Source organism: Cryptomeria japonica, chromosome 4, assembly GCF_030272615.1.
Source record: "Cryptomeria japonica chromosome 4, Sugi_1.0, whole genome shotgun sequence".
Taxonomy (NCBI): Eukaryota; Viridiplantae; Streptophyta; class Pinopsida; order Cupressales; family Cupressaceae; genus Cryptomeria; species Cryptomeria japonica.
Window position 1 is genome coordinate 598,095,639 of NC_081408.1, and position 24,644 is coordinate 598,120,282.

At 35.5% G+C, this 24,644-nt stretch overlaps 1 protein-coding gene across 1 annotated transcript in view; it reads right to left on the minus strand.

The window, feature by feature from the left end:
- The window catches only part of LOC131040302 (uncharacterized), a 35,228-nt gene extending 11,173 nt beyond the window's left edge, over positions 1 to 24,055 (minus strand). The window contains exon 1 of the mRNA XM_057973191.2: positions 22,966 to 24,055. Within this exon, the coding sequence (XP_057829174.2) occupies positions 22,966 to 23,771 (806 nt within the window). The 5' untranslated portion in view covers positions 23,772 to 24,055. The remainder of the gene's footprint in view (positions 1 to 22,965) is intronic.
- Between the last annotated feature and the right edge of the window lie 589 nt (positions 24,056 to 24,644).

The following is a 24,644-nucleotide window of genomic DNA, read 5'->3' on the forward strand; positions in this document are numbered from 1 at the left end:
CTAGTTTAGGGTTTCATCGCTTAACAACTGTTTTCACCAAAATAATCACAAAATATTCAATTCTTAACCAAATAAAGTAAGACCAAAAGAACTGGAAAGAAGATTCAGAGACCTTTCCAGCACATATATCCTTTCTTCAATATTATCCCTCATGTGACCACACCAAATGCTACAACTGGGTTGTTGCTACCTTCACCAATCTGCTTTTCACCGTGAACTGTAACAAACAGTCATCCATAACATTTTACATATTTCTCATAAAGAAAATCGCTTTGGTCAGAATTTATATTACTGAGTTGCACAAGTTATCTCAAAATTTCAGCCAGATCCAATGGTTTAATCAAAAGTTATGATCATTTTTCCAAAACTGGGTAACCCTTGGCAGGGTTTTGACAATCATTGAAAAAACAAACATATCTTGCCAAATACTCCACAAAAATGCACAAGAAAGGATTCATCTGAAAGATATTTCATCAATCTATCATTAAATAACATCTACATATAAAAATTACATCAAATGTGATCCTCCATGGATCTATGACAGCCATAGATTCCTTAAAACTTCATGACAATTTGAGGGTTTGATGGATAATCTTTGTCAGATCCCCTCCAAACTGATCTCCCCTCTTGATTTCGAGAAAACATGGTTTTATAAACCATTTCCAACTCCTTTCTAACTACTCCAACCACCTCATAACCAATGGATTTCATTTTTACACTTTTGTTGCACTTTTTGGCAATATTGCAACTTTGCAATTTTTACTTTTTTTGACATAAATGACTCGAACTCTTACATGGACACTTTTAAAACTTCAATATGGACCAAATATGATATCTTTGGAAAAAATGGCTCATTTAGCCTTACATATTATGATTCAATTGACTCAAATAACCTTAATATATTATGAATGACTCAAATACAATAAATTGTTCATATTATGACTTTTGACCTCCTGCTATGCTTGTGTGCTTAGGTGCCTCTGCACCAGTGACAATTTGGACATTCAGCTGAGGAATGAAGAGCAGTCCAAGTCATTCACCATGACTTCCTACTTGGTATACCTACTTGCACGTTTTGTTTCATACAAAGGATTGATATGCAAAGGTGAAGTCGGGAATGGACAAGGACAATTCAGGAGTCATGAATGCTACCCCCAATTGAACATGTATAGAATTGAAGATTATAAGAGAGTGAATGATGTATTCACAACGTACATCACGCGGATGCTGCAAGGCGGAATCCACCAAAGATTGTCCAAGGAGGCAACAAAGCTAATAGAGAAATATGGATTGTGGTATATTCAGTTTCCCACTTTTGTGTACCTTAGGAATCATGGGTTTCAATCCGAACCCTACAGGCTTCCTAGGTATCCGTCCAACATAATGATCTTGTTGGAAGTGGTGAGACAACTTCTAGAGTTTGATTCCATTCAGAGAGAGAAGCAAAGGATAGGCATGACATTCCCTATTTCAGTTGGGAAGACGTTGGAGGTTTGCCAGTCTGCCTTAGCTGCCAACACTGCAAGTGAGGAGCTTGCATTTTATCAATTTGCAACCTTCAAGAAAAGAGAAATATTTGATCCCGATAAGAAAATTGGAAGGATCAGGGGAGAGAAGTTCACCCACAAGGTAGACATAGAAGATTATTGAGCCAACCTGATGGACGAGCAGGCAGTGAAGAGACGAATGTGGTCCAGAATGTTAGTGGATTTCATGAGGAAGTGTGGAATTTTTATCATTCCTAATCAAGTGTTAGACGACAGGGATCATACGCATCCACAGTATGAGAATGAAATGAATAAGGCAATCTTATTGCCTAATTGGTCAGAATCAGAAGAGATTGATTTGAATGTATTGATGAGAGAGGTCTTGAGTTTCTCCCGTACATGTGTAGATATTCAGATGAATAAGTTAGTTGATATGGGTGTTTCCTTCACTTCTGAAAAGATGAACCTGGAAGAGTCTACTTCCGAGGATGATCAGAGGAATATCAGTGATGTCAGGATTCATGCAGTCAAAGAGAGTCAAACTCCCAAGAGAAGGAAAAACACGCCAGGAGGAGTCAAGGCCAGAGGGAAGAAGATTGAGGAGGTGAAGAAGAAGAAACAAAAGACTATCATTCTTCCATATCATTCCTTCACCACTTCTCAGTGTCTCATTAATTAAGGTAATTGAAATAACATAGCAGAATAAGGAAACCCAACAATGTTCCAATACAGTGATACTACCAAAGAATATTCAAGAGTTAAATGCTACAACGACATCTGCTCCACCAAATGAGAATGATGATCAGACGGGATCCCCTACTATCCTTTTGGAGGTTCGTTTGGGAAATGAGGTATATGATTTGACCAGGAATAATCCTGATGATGATGATGATGTTATCTCGACATTGAGAGGGCTTGATTGAGAGATGTGTCTCGATGATGGTATGGAAAGCCTGATTGGCTGATGAGGAGTATGGAAAAGAGTAAGAAAATGATAGAGGTACAGCCTATTGATAACATTGATGATTACCTAGCTAGGAGCAATAAGGAGAAAGAACCCAAGAGAGCTAAGATTTTGTCGCACATAGCTAGAGATGAGATAGAAATGCGGATTGCACAAGTTGTTGTTCTTATTGGAGGTGTGACATCAGACATTGCTACTCCTATGGATTTCCAGATTACTTCAGTTGCCCTTGGCCGTAGATCAAGAGAGCAAGAATTTCAGGAGGTCGGTGATAACCTTAAGGCGATCAACGCAAGGTTAGATAGAGAAATTGAAGAGAAGGAGAAGTACAAAGAAGAGAATATCAGACTTAGAGAGTATATTGCGGGGGTAAGGCGTGAGAATCCCACCCTTATTTCCCCTATTGCAGTTGATCATGGACTAGATTCACACTATGAGGCAGCAAGAGATACACTCTCGGAGGTGGAAAAGTGGATTGAGAGTGCAAGAAAATAGGCAAATGATTTCCTTACTCAGTTTGTTCAGGCATATGATAGGACAACAGGGGTCGTGTTTAGAATCCAGTATTTGGAGGGAGTATGAGAAGAATTTTGGCCTATTCAGGAGAAGACTATTCCATGCCTCAAGGCTTTGAAGAGGATTCCTAATTCCACCTTGGTCAGAGAGAACATTGTGCACAGTGGAGACAGATACAATTTCCATGGCTGGTATTGTTCATTGACCATGAAGAGATCAACTTATGAGAACGCCCAGTTGAGTTGTACGGAGATGGAAGGATTGATTCGGGACATTTAGATGAAGATTCTTGCCTCAGTTGAGGAATTATTAAGTGTTGATGTTAGTGATGCTAGTGGTTTACACTTAGCCGAATTAAGAGACAAGATGAAACTTCTGTATTTTTGCCAGTTGGACTCTTTGAAGAAGAGTCAGATAGATGACTTGGTCTCTTTGTTAATTCAAGTTCATAGTTCGCAGAAGCTCATGCCAAATTGGGAGAACACTTTGGACGCTTACTCAGATTCACTGGATGTGATTGATTTGCAGCAGGATACCTTGCCTAGCATTTCCATGGAGGAGTTAGATTTTGTATTGGCTAGATTCTTGGAATATGCTAGGGGAGAGAGAGAGATGCAAGGAGGAATCTTCTAGAAGATTCCCTATTTGATGACTAGGTATCTTTTTATTGGGCCATATGTTGGTGGTGCCATTTTTATGTAAACCCTGATTAGGGCAATTCTAGGGTTTTGTTGGCATGATCTTGCCCATTGATCTTGTATCAATCTTGGCCATCCATTTTGTAAGAGACTCTATATATACCTCCTTGTCTCTCATTTGTAAGAGTTTTTGTAGAATTGTTGGTATATGCTGCAGCTATTTGAATCTAAATCATTGTTCAATTGTTGGTGATTTTTCTCTTCAAATGTTGTCTTTGCATTCATGGTTTTCAATTCCTCCAAGTTAGATTAGAATTTATTTTCATGTTCATTAGATTGAGTGAAAGATTTGTTGAATATATTTGTGTGGAATCCCTAATCCATACCACTAGCCTTTTGCTGCTGGTAAGTGCGCCTTGTGTGGTCAACTGGAAATTTGAGTAAGCTTAACTTCAATTATTATGCAACCTTTGACAAGCATCAACTTGGATGGTGTCAATGTGTGATGGTAATAGTCTGAAAATCCTTGAGTATAGCTTAGACGATTGCACTAAGCTTGTGTCAATACCTGTCTGTGAGACCTTGCCTAGTTTGATTCCACTAGATTTGTTCATCATTTCCTACATTCTTAGGCCTAGAATAGATTTCCTGAACCCTAATCTTTTTGCTTATTTTTTAGTAAGAATTAAGTCCAGAGCCATATTGTTAAATCCTAAGTTGTCAGCACACCTATTCCACATATTTCATGATCGAAGAAGATAATCCTAACATTTGCATAAGTCCCCAAGTGAACACAATAATTCACATCAACCATTGAGTTACCCACTCGTTAAGACCTGACATGTAGAAACCTTGGAATCATTTTAGTTGATCTTATCCTTAGCATCTGAGGTGATTTTGTTCAAGAGAGGGTAAATTACTTTGGTATTTTATTCTGAAATGTTATGTGCATAAAACACACATCAACAGTAATGTGAAACCATTGATAAAACTCAAAATTTACATGGTTAATAAAATATATGAACTGAAAAATAAATAAATCCCTACTCAAATATATATTCTCCCTCGCTTTCTTAATGCATTCAATATATTTACACATGAATTGGATGAGTTGTGACTTCATGCAGAAACTAGTAATTACTGAAGTAGGATTTAATAAACCACTTATACATTCATGCATGCTTTATTCATTTACATGCACCTACTTTCTAACTTCAATTGCATGTGTTTAATACAACTACTTTTCTGAGTCTAATTGCATGCTTATAAAATCTAACAAGAGATCTTTGGATAAATCTAATTTTAATGTTCCCACTTAAATAAATATCACTTAGTTGATTTGTTGAAGATTAAATCCTCTCCTACAGAACATGAATTGTTAGCACATTTTCCTATGTCACACAATATTCCATTTTTAATGTGTTCTTATCAACTTGTTCATGGAGAAAATGATGCTGCATTTCAATGTGTTTTGTTCTACGATGAAATATTGGACTCTTTGTTATTGCAATGCAACTCTTACCATCACATTTTAGAATTGTGGAATGGGTCTGAGTAAGACCAATATCCTTCAGCAGTTTCTTTGATCAAATTAATTCTTCCATGGCTTGACAGGTTAATATATACTCTGCTTCAGTAGTAGAAAGTGAAACTAATGGTTGTTTCTTACTCATCCAAGAAACTGCACCACCACTCAAAATAAAACAATAACTTGATGCTGATTTCCAATAATTTCAATTCCCCACCAAATGTGCATCACAAGGACCCATAAGCTACAGGGATCTGAAACTCCTACTGAACCTTATCTCAAGCGTAACTGTTCCTGGTGATTGTCTAAAAATTCCTTTTGTTGCTACTCAAAGCTTAGATTATGGTGGCTTGAAAATTGACTTACAATGCTTAGTACATGTGATATGTCAAGTTTATTGCAAACCATTGCATACATAAGACTTTCTTTGACACTAATATAAGGAAATGATTTATTCCTGCAACTTTGGACACATTTCCATTGACAACATTATACCAGCTTCTATTGGAGTACCAACTGGCTTGTAGTTATCCATCTTAAATTTCTTGAGGGTCTTCTCTATGTATCTTTCCTAATAAAGATGAATTTGTTTATTATGTGTGTCTCTAACAGTTTGAATGCCTAAGCAATAATGAATCTAACCATAGGTAGTCATCTCAAATTTAGGAGCTAATGTAGCTTTTAAACAAAATAAATCTAACAACTTTAGATCATTGCTCATATCAATAGCATAATCAACATGTATTGCTAAAACTATAATTTATGCACCAATACGATTAAAGTAGACATTTGAATCAACATAGCAATGAAAATACCCTTCATTCTGTAGAAAACCATTACAACTTAATTTATGGCATATTCTAGCATCAACTAGTAATCTTCTAGCAATTACCAAGAAAACTGATGTAGGAATAGAAAGACAATTTGATAGAAGCATCTATTTTCTAAAAGATGCAAAGGGAAAAGTCACTGTAGAATGTATCTGAGAGGGAAATTTCTACATGTTTTGTTTAAGCACTCCAGATGTTGTAATGATGGCAACTGGTGATGATAAGAGAGCCGATTCAATTGTTTATTATCGCACATTTGGACATGTAAATGGGCATGTGTGAAGATTGTAGCTTACATAAGAAACAAAAACTTGCATTCTCAAAGAAGGAAATAAGACCGAATGAGCTATTGGACTTGGTGCATTCAGAGAAGGTCAATGCAAACTGTATAACATAAGGGAGCAAGGTATTTTATTACCTATATTGATAATTTTTCAATAATGACATTTATTTATCTTCTTAAACCTAAGTCAAATGCATTGGAGATGTTCAAGAAATTCAAAGCTTTTATTGAAAGATACTTGGAGAGGCCATTGAAACAATCCTCAATAGCATGGTATTTCCTTATATGCACCATCAGACATTTTTAAAGAAATATTTCCTATTCCAACATTTCATACCTACTATGATCACCAAGAATAACATCCTTACCTTTGGGAATATCATTGTACCTTGTAAACCAACCTTTTTGAGTGTCATATGTTATGTTGCATCTGAATCCAAATACCAACACTCTATAGAGTAAGAGCTTGAAGATGTAGTAACTGCAAACAGTTTTTCTCTCTATCTACATGAAGCTACATTAGCTTCTACTTAATTTTTTCCTCTTCAAACCATGCTAACCATTTTTTGCATTTCTTTATACAATGTCCTTGAGCATCACAATGGAATCATTTTTAAGGTTTCTTTTTCAGCTCCTTTGTTGCCTTGACAATTATTAGAGACTTATTTTTTGTCTTCTTCATCTTGCCCCTATATCCTTCTAAGAATGGTGTTGGAGAACTTCCAACTAGAGTAGTGATGTTGTTACATTCTACAAACTTAGATTGTCTGAAATGCTAAGAGCTACTACAAATCTTGAATAGGATTCTGGCAAGCTCCCAAGAAGCATCATCAATACATCTTATGAGATCATTGATCCACATGCCATTGAAAATGGTGGAGCATATAAAACTGAAATGAGATTATACCATTGTTATTGATAGTAGAAACAAAATGCAATATGATATTGAATTATTCGGAATTCTCATGCACATTTCACATTATATTGTGTTCGCTTATAAAGCCTTTCTTTTTTTACAAAACTACTTAAACTATGTTATGAGAAAGTAACTTCCAAAACCAACATTTTGTTGTATTTACTTACTAACTATTATAACCTAACCTATACCATATTGAGATGTAATATTCCAACATTCCCTCTTTATTACATCAATCTAAACAAAAGACATGGCATTGCATGGACTAAACACAACAATACATCTAGAAATCTGATGAAGTAGCTTCACCAAATCTTCTCACTCACCCAGCACACACCAAAATCATCACATAAAAGAATGTTCTATTTGTCCAACAAAAGCAATGAATTGACACATACTCAACTATTCACAAGTACATCAATCTGCATGTGAATCAAGTCAAACTCAACTATCAATAGCAACAACACTCTTGTGGATCAAGACATACTCAACTATCCACAAGAATATAAGAACTATCGAGCCCCCTTGCTCCAAGAAGGGACACATGAAAAATCAGTGCTTCTTATGAAAAATACCATCTCTAAAACTGCAACATCTTTCTCATTTTATAACAAAATTTATAAATATTAGATGCTTTGTAAAACTAATGAAGAGGAGAAAAACAACCAAAAATATTTTAATGATAATATAGTATTTAATGATCAGTCTGATGCAAAAGATAGTGGCATGAACCTCATATACCAATGCATTGAAAACTAGCATTTGGAATTTGGCCTTTGTCCTTGCATCTCATTATTGTTGTTTGGCAATTCATAGTTGAGGAATGTAAATTGCACATAATTTGTTTCTTTTTTGTTTGAAGTGAAATGAAGAAAAAGCAGTTTAGTTCATCATGATGGAGAGACCATCATAATGAAGAGGGTATCATTGAAACCAAAAAAGACGGACTATGAACCATTGCAATGAATGATTCTCTTCAAATCCATATGTGAATTAAGTTGTAAGCTATGTTACCTGTTTATCCCTCTAGACTTTCTAGTTCAAGCATGATCCATCCTAGATTTGGATCCAAGTTCAATCTGTGAGGGATGTAAGTAAGGTTCAAATATGTGCATATGTGTTCATCCAATTTAGACACTTTTATTCTTCCTATTGATTCACCAAGGAAACCCATGAAAAATCTAGACACTTTTTTTAGCAGCCACAATGAAGTCGCTGGTTTTTATTTTTTTCAATTTTTTAATTCTATTATACCATGGTTTCCTATACCATTTGCTTAATTTTTTTATCAATTCTTGTCATGTCCCTTTTTCAAAAACCAAATAATAGACTTCTCACCCAAGGTGAGGTCAGAGTTTGGGAATCAAATTGTTGTTTGACCTGTATCTAGGAGTTGTCAGAGGTCAAGGATTGGGGCTGCTTCTTGATGCATGTTAGAGAATTTTCGGAGATCAACGATCAGTGCCCAATGTGTGCCAAAGTGTTGTTGGAGATTGGGGATCAAGGTTGTTGCTCGACGCATGCCAGAGAGTCATCAGAGATTGAGGTTCGAGGATATTGCCTAATCCATGCTAGATAAAAAGGGGAAATTGTACTCAACGACACATTGGGATCGAGAATCAGAGTTACTGCCTAACCATCACCAAGTTGAAAGGAGAAACTCAAAACCTCCACTGGAAAATTTTGTAAGGCCGACCTATGATGTAGCGTGTCTAATTCAAATTTGGGCCTTGAGCCCATTTTGGGTCTACACCAACTAATTTGATATTTTGGGTGGGTAGCACATAAAACTAGGAAAAGATTTCAATTGTAAGGATCCATATTATGTTATTGTATCTTCTAGGAACTTTGTATTCAAGAGTTCTTTTGTGGATGAAAACCCACAAGAGACTATGATTAGTGGACAGAAATCCATTGATTGCTAAAATCAAAGGACAAAAACCCTTTAGATCTTGAGGGCATTCTCACTCAGGGAGTGCATTGGAGCTTCAAGTTTACTTGTATCATGGGGGCTTCACTTAGTGAAATTGGGTTATATCACATCCGTTCATGGCATGCTAAAGAATCCCCCTATTTTCAAAAAATATTGCCCTAAACTCCTTTTTTCCACCCCCTCCTAATACATAGCCCGAATTAAAAGTCCCCTATTTTCACTAAATATTGCATTTTTTAATAGCTCAAATTAAAAATCCCCCTATTTTAACCGATAGGCAATATATTGCACTCTCCTTTTTGGGATATTAAACCCCCCAATATGAATGCACGTGATATAATATTGCCTAGCCAGTGAAGGCCCCGTGACTTGTATACAATTCAATGTTTGTAAGTCCATCATTTGTGGCAGATTTGTAAGTGTTAGTTTTTGCTATTGTAATGATTGTCATAGCAATCCTTTGGTTGTAGAGATATTATCATAATTAGTATCAATTGATGTTGGAGTTTGGGTTGATTAATCATTGTTGCTTGAAAGAATTAGATTAAGATCGTTGTTTATGATTCAAATTCAGTGAAGATTGTTGTTTGGTTGCAAATCTATTATTTTCATTATGTTTCTCGGATGGAACATTTCAATTCCTCATCCTCTTGTGCCTCTCACCTAGCCAAACGTCCTTACACAATATCAGTTTGTGAGAAAAAATGTGAAAAAAAAAGAAGAGTGCTAGAAGGGCCACTACACAATAGTCTACACTAGGCTCTGCTACCACTAGATAAGCAACAATGACAGGATATGATTTTCCTATTATACAACTCACCAAAAATTGTGTCAACCATGCTTTTATATTAACGTATTTTATATTTCTTATTTATATATCTATGTTTATTATTTATATAAATATACATAGATAAGAAATATGTCAATATATCTGGGATGGGGGGACAGGGAAAAAGGTTTCTGGGACATTTTTTTCCCCAAAATAGGGAACGGCTACATATATATATATATATATATATGGGGAAATCTGAAATTTATATAACAATAATAACACGTATAAATTGGAATCTAGATTCTAATTCTAAACTCATTGAATCAGACACTTCATAGTCTTCTTTTTCCTTCTTTTTCCTTGCTCAAACCAAAATCAAAAAACTCTTTCGCCTTTCACACTTCACGTCTTCACCAGTTATGTATTTCTTCCCTTGCACTGTCATGAAAGCTCCGCCAATGTTTTTTTTTTATTTTCTTTAAAACTGAGTATGACTTTTATTGATATCATATGATATCGATATCAATAACATGGTATCGATAGCTAAGTAAAAATAAAAAATTTAATCACTCAGCTTCTTTTGATATTAATAATTATTAAAAATAAAAAAATTTAATCACTTTCTCTCAGCCATTCTCATTTAACAAAATTAATTGCTTTCATTAATAATTTTAATAAAAAAAAATAATGAAAAATAATTTTTATAAAAAAAATTGTTTTTAATTGTGCCTATCACCGGAAATAGACACCCGTCCCCAAGACAGTCAGGGGATGGCTTGGGCATCCCTTGCCATCCCAGGGACGTTCAACGGTCCCCCCAAAAAAGGTTGACCGTTTTCGAGTTTCCGAGATCGTTTCTGAAAATTTTCGAGGATCGGGGACAGCTTGGAAACGTTTCGAACCGTCCCTAAGTCCCCGAAACGGTTTCCATATCTGAAACATGTGCCTTTAGGCTGGAAACATGTTTCTAGGTAACACTGCAATATATGTTTATGTGTGTATTTATAAGGAAAATCTTTGTGTGTGTGTAATTTTTATATGTTTTTATATGGACAAACCCAACCCCAAAACCTAAACCTAGACTTTGGGGAATACCTTTGAGGTACAAGGTTTCCATGAACTCACTGGCTTCTACCACAAGTTCATAAGAAATTTTAGTGGTATTTGTGCTCTAAACACAAACTATAAGGGCAAACAAGAAGAAATTTGTGTTGACAATAACAGCACATAATATTTTTGAACTTTTGAAGGAAAAGATTACCAAACAACTTTTGTTGGTTTTATCAAACTTTAATGGGGTGTTCCAAGTTGATTGTAATGCAAGTGGGATAGCCATAAGAGAAATCATAAATGAAAAGAAAAAACCTATTGCTAAATGATATTGAGAAAAAGTATTCATCGTATCATCAAGAGTTTTACACCATAGTACAAGAACTCAAGGACTTAATTCTCTACACTAACTATCAAGCTTTCCAATTCTTAAACAATCAAGGTAAAGTAAATCAGCATCATATGAAGTGGACTAAACTTTTGCATAGCTATTATTTTGTTCGTAAGCATAGAAGTGGCAAATTATGTAGGGTGGTCAATGCCTTGAGGAGAAAGTTTTTTGTTCACTCACATGCTAGTGGAAGTAGTACGCTTTGATGTCATGAAGGAGTTAAGGAAGATAGGGATATTTGGTGAGGCATGGGCAGCATAACAAAGTTCTGCTATGATGGATAGAACACAATGGTTAGATTATTCCATGCAAGAACAATTTTTTTCCAGGGGCAGCGGTTGTGTGTACAAGGTTCCATGAGGGAGAATCTTATTAGAGAGCTGCATAGTGGAGTTTTGGCTGGTTATTTTGGTGGTGACAAGATTCTAGCCCAGCTATTTAGCAGATTTTATTGGCCAAGGGTGGGTAATAACGTCAACATGCAAAAGGAAAGAAACTTGGCATTTTGGATTGTTGATTCAAGAAGTCTTCTACAGCCTAGGTGATACTATGAAAGCCTTTTCTATTCTTTTAGCAACCAATCAATGTATTGGTTTTAAATCTACCCCATGGTTGGGAACTAAAGATCTATTCAGTCTTAGAAACATATGGATTTGACCATAACAAACAAATAGTATCTAGTCTTGTTTCAAGTTGAGCTAAAATACCATTTTGTACAAGCTATTGCCTCTACTAGAGACACCATGGAAATAAATTAGCATGTATTTCATGCTTGGCTTGCCAAGGACACAAAATTGGAATGACTCCATTTTCATTGATGTTATTTTTTTCTCCAAAATGGTAAATTCCATTGCTTATGAGAAGACTATTGATGCAACGAATGTTACTAATTTGTTTTTCAAAGAGGTGGTCAGCTGATTGCCCAAAAGTATTGTTTCAGATTTGGATATTAAGTTTGTAGGCCATTTCTGGAAGACTTTGTGGAAGAAGTTGGGTACTAGGCTCAGCTTTAGTTCAGAAATATTATCCTCAAATGGATGTTCAAACCAAAGTTATGAATTGGAGCCCTTGTAACATGCTGAGATGCTTGATGGGTGATAATCCAAAGCAGTGGGATTTAGTTCTTGCACAAGCTGAGTTTTCCTACAATAGCTCAGTAAACCAAAGTATTATTAAGATCCCCTTTCAAATAGTACATGGATGCAATCCAAGAGGGTCAGCAATTTGAGGAATACAACTGATATAGACAAGTGGAATGCTGAATTAGAACATTATAAAAAATACATTAAAGAAATTCATCATCATGTAAAGGAAAATTTAAAAAAATAGTACAAGAAGGTGCAAGCAACATACTCATTACAAAGAGAGGGAACAAGAGTCCCAAGTGGGTGATTTAATTTTAGCTCAATTGAAGAATCAAATATTTCCAAAAGGAACCTACAACGAGATGAAATGGAAGAAAATAGGAACTTGTAAAGTCCTACGTAAGTTTTTTGCTAACGCATATGAAATTGAGTTGTCTGATGGAGTTGACAACCCCCAATCTTCAACATTTGAAACCTGTATCCATTTCAATAGATGTTGCCTTATGAGAAGAGAGTTGATCCAATTTCATCCATACTAGATTGGAAACTACAGTTGTTGGAGAATGTATCAGCATCAGTGGAAATTGATGCTGTGATTGATTCAAGGTTGGCCAAGAGGACTTGCTACAATCAACATAGGTAGTACTCAGTAAAGTAGAAAGGTAAAATAGTGGAGGATTCAACTTGGATGAGTTAATCTGAGACTGGTAGATATGGCCAATATTTGGAAGACCTCAATCACATTCTGTCAGGACCACAAGTGATTGTGCCTTCCTCTTCTTTTTGTTTTAGTGTATTAGAGTTATACAATACTATTATGATATTTATGTATCGGTTTGTTATCACTTGTGGACACCAACTCACTGTTTTGGATCGTCAATATGTATTTTTTGATTCATATAGAGATTTATACATGTGTATTATTTTCAATTTATGTCCATATGAATGCTTCAACTTCACTATTTCATTGACTGATATGCTAGTTGAGTAGATTCAGTTCTTGCAGTATTATTTTATTAAATGATTAAATTGAATGTTGATCATATTGATTGGATATATTATTCAATTTAAATGTGATTATTAAAAATGAATCTTATGTCATTGGGTAATTTTATCATTCACTTTGGCTATTGTTATGTGTTGGGCAGATGCATGTAACATTTGATTAAGGGTATAGGAAATTTGTAGTTGTTTGACCAATGGCAGGCATGTGAAACAGAACGACATGGATTTTATTTAGCAATCTCATCTTACCTAGTCCCTGAGATTTAGTGGCCCTATGACCTGTTGTGGGAATATTTGTTTGGTTCTATAAACTCATTCTACTCAATGTAGAGAAATAGGACATGTTATGTTGAAACCCTTGAAACCAATATCCGAATCATTTACAAATTCTGTATACCTTAAGTGTTAGGCCCGTAAATGTATCTTTCTTGGGTTACTCTATTTATCATCATTTCTACATTTTCTTAGTATGTAAAAAAGAATTGGATGGTCTTGTCAAAATGTTATCATGCCAGTAGATTATTTGAAGAGAAAAGTAGTTGATTAGTTAAACTAATTATATTTGAGAAAATATTGCATTAGTGTGAAAATAAATTATTTGGCAATTGCTAGTGAATTGGGAAATAAATTTATTTTAAAAAATTAAAAATATTTCATATGAAATAGTATCTCATAGTGGAACGTTGCAATGTGTGAATGGGAAAATCCAGAAGGTTATTTTACTTTCTAAGTTTTGGCTCATATGGAAAAGCATGTTATTTCATTACCATCTTATGTTTTGGAAATAAATTGGATAAAAAAAAGAAAAGAACACAGATATCTTGAAACGATACCTAGTTTTGGTGGTTGTAAGAACTTAAATTATGTTGTGGTTTTCTTGTGGTGGATAATCTGAACTCTCTTGTTTGCCTTTAGATCGCATCAAAGGGATTCTTCATTAATTCTTTTGGTAAGTATGCAAATCTCTTAAAAGTTAAGCATTTTCCTTTTTTTTTAAATGAATTGTTTTGGCATGCTTTCCTATTATGGGATTAGGCATATGTCTTATTATGTAGCTGTTGAATTTAATTTTCAAATAGAATTTCATTGTTGTTAGGAATTATTTGGAGAGAAATGAATTTGCTACCCAAACCCTAGAAAAATTTCTTGAAAAATGTATATGACTGGAAAAGTATGATGTTGGGTAGATTCAGATCATAAGGGTATTTTTTGAATTTTAATTTTGAGTTTTTAATTTTTAAGTAAATTCTGGGAAGGTAGGTTGAAGATCTATTAATGGCTATAACTGGATATTTCTTGAAATTATTAAATTATTTTTTTAGCAAATTTGGAATTTCTGAAATGTTAGTATTTTGTGGAATTGTGACTTCTCCCATAAAAATTAAATGTGTTTACATTGGGAAGTATGTTTGCTTGGAAAACTTCACCTTAATCATCCTTAGGCTTTCTAAAGAAGATAGACCCCAAGATTATTTAGGAAATGGAAATGCCCATAAGATGCTTGTATTGACTGATTACCTAAGCTCTTGGAAAGAGTTGGGAGCAAGCACTGAATAAGTGCCATGCATAAAATTGAATAATATGAATTAATTACTGAATATGGAATCTAAAACCTAATTAAACATGCTATATGAATGAAAGATAATGAATGGTGTAGGAACTGAAGAAGTCCTTAATGCAAGTGTAAGAATTGAAAAATTCCTTGCACAATAAGGAGTACCCATGGAGTGGACATTTACTATGAGACCTTTGAAGTCTATTTCACTTCTGTAATGTCCCCAATTTTAGCCTTTAGGCTAATAGGCATTATAAGGTGAAATTAATTAAATTAATTTCTTATAAAGTCATTTATTAAAAAGTGACTTTATATTTAATTAATTTAATTATAAGTGACTAAAGTATAAAAATAAAATAATAATTAATAGTCACTTAATAAAAATAAATAAAGTGTACCTACCCCCTTCTAGAAGGTGTTTCATGACGGGTTATGGAAAAGGTTAAATAGAAGAGGGTAAGAGAAGGAAAGCAGATGGGGATTTTGAGATTGGAGAGTTAAAAGGGTTTTGTAGAACCTAAAGGGTGTCTGCAGACTTAGGATCCTTGGGAACGTCAACTCCCATTGATCACATAACTGAGAGAGTGAAAGATCTCTTAAAGGGTTGCATTGAGGAGATGATACTTCAGTCATCTCATTGAGCCTATTGGAGTTACACAACAGATTTCAGGTGGTGTTGCTTCAGACATCCCTAATTGGTGATCACCTTGTTGATGCATTTATGTTGGGCAAATCTTGAACTAGGAGATTAGCGATATCTTCTTAGGAGTTTGGAGAAAGATTGGGGAGCAGATTGGAGGATATTAGCTTGCTGTCATCAGAGGTTGCTGTCCTCTTGGTACCCATAATTTTACTCCTACCTCACCATTTATGCATCTATTTCATTCATTGTTGGTTGCAGAATAAAGGTAAAGCATAGGTGATTCCTACTGTGACTAATTGGAGGCAAATCGAAGTGCTAAGTGCTGCAATTTACCACAGTTGCAGAATTGAGACCCCACGATTTCATTCATACTATCTCCCATGTGCATTGATTTCCTTATTAGAGGTCAGCGATTTCAATAGTAGGGAAGGCGACCTCTTAGTGTTATTTTATATGAGCTTTGGTGATAGATTTGGCTTCGTATGAGGACCTGATCAGAACGAACCAGTGCCACTTGGAACCTTCGAATTGGGTGACTACTCCAGGTTTATGCTTTGAGACCCACTATTTGGTGAAGCGCCTTCTTCAAGGGGTGAGGCCGATCAAATAGGGAAGTATTGTAGTTATATCAAGTACCGCTGGTCACATTTTGAAATCTGAAGGAAGTTCGAAGTCAAGGGCCTTAATCCTGATTTGGTTCATATCACACTAATAAAGCATCAAAATGTTACCAGAAGGGCAGCGATTTATCAAGAGGACTGAGGCGATTCACTCTTGGGTGAATTGAGGGAGGATTGGGGTATATTCATCCCAATATATAGTATCAACAAAATCGAACCAGGTCTGCATTATGTCCTTCGATTTTACACATATCTATTCAATCTGGTCTCCAATTTTAATATTGAGGGTGGTGCTACATTTGGGCAACTTGGACAACTATTCTTGGTGAAAATCCGTGGTGATATCAGACGTCTAACACCGTGATCTCAGATCTGAGTATTGCAGCAGTAAGGGCGGACTGTGAGGAGCTTCGAATTGGACTTTGGAGTGTCTTTGGTCATCACGTCTTGCTTATTTCTATAAGGCGATTTGGTCAGGTTCTCTCTCAAACTTTCACTGTAAATTTTCAGTATGGATGTATAAGTCTAGCTGCAGATTTGGAGTCTTTAGAAGTCTGAGAATTGTCCATCTATGACAGTCTATGTTCATGTTCATGTATTACTTTGCCCATCACATAAATAAAGGAGTTAGAGGTTTGCATCAAAGACTATTACATTGTTGCATTGTTTTCTGAGAACACATGCCAAGTATTTGACATAATAACAGCAGATCAATGATCTGATTTTGAGTCCAAATCTGTGTGGGGTAATCATTAAAACTGTTAGTAGATGCATTTTGAAATATTATACCTTTAAGATAGGCATTATAGAATGTTCTTCATTGAATGAATGCTTGTGGAAGATCAATATCGTACTGAAATTAAACTGAGACAACAGTCAGCATAACATGCACCATAACCCACAGGTTCAGTAGCAAATATCTCCTTGTTTTCAGTCACTATTTGGACAGGGGATATTACAACTTCCTAGCTTCGTTATGGAGTGAAAAGCACACAAAAAATATTGAGAGGGGGAGTGGGGTGTGAATCAGTATTTGCAACTTTTAAAACATGAAACCACAAAGAATAAAATGCATTTGTAAACATAAACACAAGAACACAAAATTTCAAGTGGAAAACCCTTTTGGGTAAAAAACCTAAGATAGATAAATAGCTTTCATTAGCCAAATGGGCACCAACCCAGTTTACATAAGTGAGCACCAATTCGCTGAGAGCACCAAGACTCCTTGAAGCACCAACTTCAGTTTTCCACTTTCTAAAAAGCACCATAGATTGAATTCATTATTCACACAGTTCAACGCATACTCCACTCTGCTTCTAAATCATACCAAAATACGATAAAACATAATTGAATTTCTTGCAGCTATTGCTCAATACCACCATTCCTCAAACCGATACCATTGCTTCCCTTTTTCTTTTTAACGACTCCACCTATATAATGTATCAGCCAACTGTATAGCATTCAAAGATATAGTAAAAATGCTTGGCTTCAATTTCATGCGACTGTTTTCCTCTACGATTATTTAATGCTATGCACACACCCTTCAGTTATATGCTACACACTTTATATATATTGTATATTCTCCTCACACGGTTACTTCAAAGTTAATATGCGATCCTCCTATGAATAGCACATGACACGCATCCGACACACATCCTTTAAAAATGATTGACCAATTTAGATAGCACTCACTTCATCACATTTGGTGGCACAAATGCTAGATACCATAATGATAATTTCCGACTACATAGCACCCCCACTTTCCAAAGGCATTCAACCTTATTTAATAATATTGCTTGCATGCTCCTTACATGGCTTGATTCCATCATTTATTGCACTTGACCGCATAAAAAAAATCCTAGTTCTGAATAGAGTTTTTACTTACTAATATCCACTGTCCAAGGAGTTTGATTCCAATATTAATATCGAATTAACATTAGTATTACACCATTATATAATAACACACCAAAATCTAAAACTGCGAAAAGAATATTAAATTCAGACCACCGCATTATTGAAGATTCCACTGGTGATGTGTCAATTTGACTTGGCACAAACATAAACAAGCAAGCAGTTGACTTGGACAAGCAGCAAGCTCAAACTGACAATCAAGTAGCTCAAGCACACAGCCATGTAGCTCAACCAGACAACCAAGTAGATCAACCAAGCAACCAAGTAGCTCAACCAAGCAACCAAGAAGCTGAAACAAACAATTGCTAGACAACCTTGATCATCATCCTTTGACATCAATGACAAAATATCCAACATGGAGAACCAAGGGGAAGTCCACTCCATGCCTTAGGTACCCTCATCTTATCCTTGTTTGGTTGTGTTGGTTGTATCCAATCGTCTATTGAAAAAATCATGTGTGAATTGTGCAAATGTTGGTGTCTTGCTCGAGACTCATTGTATGTGTGTGAGTTTTGGCCTAGACAATGGTCTATCCATGATCTTCTGCTCCTTGCTCAAGGTTGCCTAGATTGGCATAAATATCTACTATGTTCAACCATGGTAATATGGTTGGGGGGTAGGTAACATCTCCATTTGCCCCTTCTTGAAGATCTCTTGGGAGCTAGAAGTGTTCCTAGTTTTGCAAATTGTGACTATTAAAGAACCTTGGGAGTGGCTCATTAATGTTGTATTATTATTTATTGTATCATTTTTGTATGGGAGTGAGATCCTTCTACGTTTGGGGAGCAGCTTCTACCTCGTGATCATGTTATATAACATCTGAATGGAAATTGACTTTTTTTGGGAGCCAAAATTCATGTTGTGAATTTATCTTATGTTGTCTTTTGTGAAGAAAATATATAATATGAGACATTGAAGTCCTCACTTGTAAAATTGTATTATTACATTGAATTCATTCAAGTTCTAATATTCTACCCACATAAGGGAAAAATCTCTATCTTTGCTTTTGGTCCGTCTTGATATTGGTGTCAAACAAGTATGGCATCCTGTATCATTTTCCTCATGTGTAGCTACGTGGTAGAAACATAATTTGAAAACATAGTTTTTAATTCGTGTGTAATGATCATGCAAGATAGTGTAAATGAAATGCATGCTTGTATAATTGATGTAATTGAATTGTTTAAATGAAGTCTTGTGAATTGTTTGCTTGTTTTACCCCTATTTTCAAATGGTATTTGAGATGTTTGTGAATTAGCAAACCTTGGGGTTTGGGGGGTTGTGCCTAACACCAAGATGACTAGCCTAGAGTGAGTTGGATGTGCCTTCTATCCCTCTAGCCCTTTTGCATATCAATTCACATCTTGGTAGATGGGTCAAATTGTCCAACTTTCTTTGGGTGAGTACTCTATCAAGGGTTTCGATGTTAAAAAACCCTTAGGAAAATTTTTCTGGCCGAGTACATTATTCCTATAGAATCTTTGTCCAAGACAAAAGTGTAGGACTACAATACAGCTAAAGAGCTATAGCACAAGAGCATTGGCATCCTAAATGTGAGTTCAACTCCTAAAAGTGCGCTAAAGACATTAAGCATGCCATAGTCCAATGCCTTCAGATAATGAGCTTTTATCAGGCATTTAGAAAATCCTAAAGGGGAATTGATCTTAGAGGTTTACTTGGTGTACCTACTGCCTACCATATTAGTTGGGTGATCCTTTGGGGATTTTGAGAGATACTGATCTTCTCATACCTGACCCTTGGCATGTGTATGCCTATGTTTTGTTTGTCACATCTACAACCTTGCGCACATATGTTCTTGGCATTGGAGGTTGTGGGATGTCTATCCATTTGTGAGAATGGTGGTCATTAGAGTAAGACAATCCCTAACTCGTAGAGTCATCATGGTGACATCATCACACAATCAATGAAGTCTTTCGCTTGTATTTTCTTTGTGGTGTGTATTGACCATGTGCAATCATTCTGTGTTTCTTTGTCATCATGGAATGCCAAGACATTTCTCATGCATGAGCGTGCAATGTGACGTGTAAATGTTGCACTTGCATCACAAAAAAATTGTTGGTGTGTTGTCCTCTAGTGTCCTGATGTAAAAGTTGGGACATTGCACATTCCATGACCTAAAGTCCATGAGCACTTTTCAATTACCTTGGGTATTTAATGCAGAAGCACCCAGGCAAACTAGCAATCCACATTAAAAAAAGTCTTGTTGGTTTCAATAATTCAGTATATTGTGTAATGAGCAATTTGGTTCTGTCAGTTGTTAATAATTCACGTGTTTGCAATCATTAATTTACACCAGAATCAACTCCAACTCAATGTTAAAGCATTAGAAATGGTTGCAAGCATTGCCATGATTTACATATTGTAGACATCTGGAACAGCACAAAACAGACAGATAAATCTCGAGGCATTGGCACAAGGTTGTAATCTTCTAGAAAAACCTAATTGGACATTCTGGAATCTAAGATTCAGTACTTATCTTTTATCAGATAAGTGCATCAAATTGAGCCATAAAAAATCTTTGTGGCTGCATTGTAGCTGCATCTACAGAGCTTTACTTGTGCTGACTCATAATTTTTGACACTTGCGATCTGTAAATCTGGGTTGGTGCAATAGAGTTAAGGAGGTTGGGGGCTCCAATGGTACTTATTTTATAACTATGCCTTTTTGAATGTTTTGTAAGAATGACAGCATAATGAAGGATCGGGTATTTGGGAAGCTTCTAAGAGAAACGGAGATAGATTTTATCTGGGTTTTTCATTTTCTTAAAGAATCCATCTCTGAATTGGAGTAGTCATGTATTCTTGCTAAGATTTTAATCAACCGAATTCAAGCTAACTATTTGACAAGAGACCTGAATGAAAGTTCTGCATTGCCCTGTTGTTTGGCAGGGTTCAAGTTGATCTATGGCTACTTTGATGAATGTATGCTTGGATAACATCAAAGTATCATCTTTGATCTTGGCAAATATATTTTCCGTCATCTTAAGTTCATTTATATCCCTTTCAAGAAGATAAAAACAATCTTTACTCGTGTGTTTTACATCATTTACATTGAATGTAGTTTCATGCTACAGGGATAAGGTTGTCATTAGCTTGATCCTTAATCCTTTATTGAATCAGCAGGTGCACTGCCCAAACAACAGCTAACCAGTTTTTCTAATGGTAAAAAATGGTTAGTGGTTGACTGGGCCCAGCTGATATTCTTCAGTTTTAAAAAATTATGAAGTTTTGTGATTGATAAGCCCCTCCATTACGAGAAACTTTAAGAAGGATGTCTCAACAAACAAGTAGTCTTCTCTAGACACACAATAGCCTTGTGGAAAAGAGTAGAGAACACTTTGTTTTGGAAGGGGCTAAAACCAGAAATTTCACAATTAAAGAAGGCTACTCTCATCTCTTGAATGATGAGCTTACTCAAGAAGAGGACCCTGTTGGTCTATGACATGGAGATCAGAAAGTTTGCCAATGACCAAGGTCTACACTTGGTTTGTGGTAAGAAATAAAATTCTGACATAAGAAAACCTTAAAATTAGAGATTTTCTCAGTCACTCACATTGTGTTTTGGAATATGCTTTTGAAGAGAAAAAGCATCTTGCTCAATGTTAGTTGCACAACAACTATTATCACTCATCTCAGAATTCTAAACTTTCTTTGGGCTATCCTGAAAATGTTAAAAGATTGCGTATGTTTAGTCCCTCGATACTCTCTAAAAGACAGATGGCTGTATAAGGATAGGAAGAAGCATGATTCTGTAAGCAATTATTCTGACTTTAAAGAAATGAAAGTCTTTCAGGATGGAGCCAAAAATACAGACAGAAGTTAGAATTGTCTACTAACATGGAAGCTCTAGGAAAGGTTAGAGATCTAAACACAAAGCCTAAAATTATCAGGAAATGAGCTTCCAAAGAAAGTACCTCACTTGAGAACTGTTGGTTGCTGCTAGAAAGATTTGGTTATAACAACTGATAACGGGGTTGAGAAGGAGGTCCTATATACTGTCCCGAATATAACACAAATTGACATAGTGGCAATTAGAACATAAGAATTGAAGTTGACTCGAGGATTATAATTAAGCTTTGAATCGCTTGAGAACAAAATCACCCGAAGTTGGGAATTAAATGGTATCCTCCTATTGAGAGGGTTTTTTGAGTCTCTTCTCTAGCTGTGTGTATAGGGAGAATAAAAAGGCATTGTATTGGATTGGCGATTAAAGTATAGAAGTGGAAGTTTTTATTTTCATCTAATAATGCTCAGGACTCCAATTCCTGCACCCCTGTTCAAGTACATTCCAGTTCAAACCTCAACAGCTAAATAGCATTTTTAAGCTGCTACAATAGAAGGCCCCTGCTTGACCCCAGCCACTGGTTATGCTGACTGAGAGAACTCTCCAACCACATACGAGAGAATGCTCCAACTAATACGAGAGAATGGGGTCCATCAGAAGGAGATCCAAGACTAGATAAAACCTTTCTCCTCTATGAAAGACAAAAGTCCTATTCCCTGATAAGAAGATTTACCCTATCTCAAAAGTGTTGGCTCAAAGAGCAGGTACAAATTTAATTGGGAGGTCTTGAGCAAACAGCCAAAGTGTTGTATGTGTGAGAATAACCTAACTTTTTTTTGAACATTCACTATAAACATGGAATTTAACATCAAAAATTGCATAGTTTCTACTCAATCCAACAGATTATGAGAGATAAATTGTGAATTCATTTTATATGCCATCTATATAAGAGCGTGTCAGTAAGCCATTTACAAAAAAAATTGAAGGAAACCTCAAGAAAACGGATGACACACTACAGTTTGGTGATCCCAGCATACCAGATATTATGCTCCCCAGACTGAGATTCTGTCCATGGCTCCATGCAAATAAGGCAATGGAAAGAGTCATCTATATCAGAAAATTTTGGATCCACTCTTGTATGCAACTCGTGGGTCTTTTTCAGTTCATCTGCTATCTTGTCCTTCTCCTTTGATAAACGCTCCCTCTCCTGAATAGCAAACTTCAATGCACCTTTCCATCTGTCAATTTTTGTCTGCATTTCGTTCCACTGGTCAGCCTTTAGTTTACAACATTCCACCATCTGCTCCAACCTTTGTAGCCTGCCTGCAATTTGATCTTTCTCCCTCACTATCTTAAACTTTTCCTGGACTAAGTAGTTCATCTCACTCTTCAACCTGTCCAATTCTTGCATTTTCTGTTCGGACTTGTCCTTGCATTTCTGAAGCTCCTTCTTGGTGATTTGCAGCTCATCAGCCATTTTCTCTTTCTCTTCTCTAACCTGTTGAGATATCTGCTTATAATGTTGGAGTTCTTGTTCAGACTTGTGCAAATCAATCACTACTTGCCTTTTATCCTCGAGAAGTAGTTTGGTTTCTCTGTTAGCTATCACCAAGTGGGCTTCGATAGCTTTAAACTGCTCATCTCTCTTCCTTTCGTAAGAAGCCTGGGCTACCACATAACGCTCTAAACAATCCAACTCCTTTTTTATAGTTTGTGGGTTTTGAGATTGAAAAAGAGAATGTTTCAACCTTTTGGCTCCAAATGGAGTATTCTGAATCGCAACAGAATTTTTCGTCCTATTGGGAAGTGATACAATTTGCTTCTCCCATTGTCCTTCAGCCATTTCTGATGTTCCTCAGAGCCGTTCTCCTTATTTGGGTATAAAATTTTTCTTTGGCTATTTAGTTCTTCTACCCTTTAAAGTCCACTTACTCACCTGAATTCCCCATGAAAATCTATATTGAGAATGAACCATACATATTGGTTTAAAAGACCTGCTCAAAGCAGAAATGACAGCTACAAGGTCACAGGCTACAATTTATACGTGTTTACATATGTTGGTTTGCAAGGCTTTGGGTATAGCAAATCAATGGATGTTGAATGCGTTTTATCATTTCCCAAAGAAAAATTTGGAGGTGGTAGCGCCATCTGTGCAGAGCCACAGATGGCAATACATTTTGAGTACCGAGGTTGACAACTTATGAAACCTCAATGCTCAAAATTATTAGTTTTTATTCTACCACAAATTCTTGGGTTTTGATAGACATTGTTTTGTGTCAAAGTTATTTCAATTATTAGTTTTTATTCTATCACAATTTTTTGAATTTTGATAGACATTGTTCTGTTAAAGTTTAGTTTGAAAAAAATTTATAAGATTACAACATCATTTTCAGTTATTTATATAAAATTTTAATTAAAAAAAAAAATTGATAAAAATTATTTATGTTTTTAGTAACGTTTACAACTATGCATATTAATTATTCATTTGGTATAAGAAAGGTGGATTTAATATTTAATTATGTGAAAATTATATGTGAAGTTATATTATATTATTTATTTCAAAAAAGTAAACGTATTTTATATCAAAGAATTTAAAGATAAATTGTTTTTTTTTAGATTAAGTGGAGGGTAAAGATCTTCTTCCATCCTATTAAATTTTATTATAATCATATAAAAAAATTATTGTAAAGTTTGGTGATGATATCGACCTCTTTCA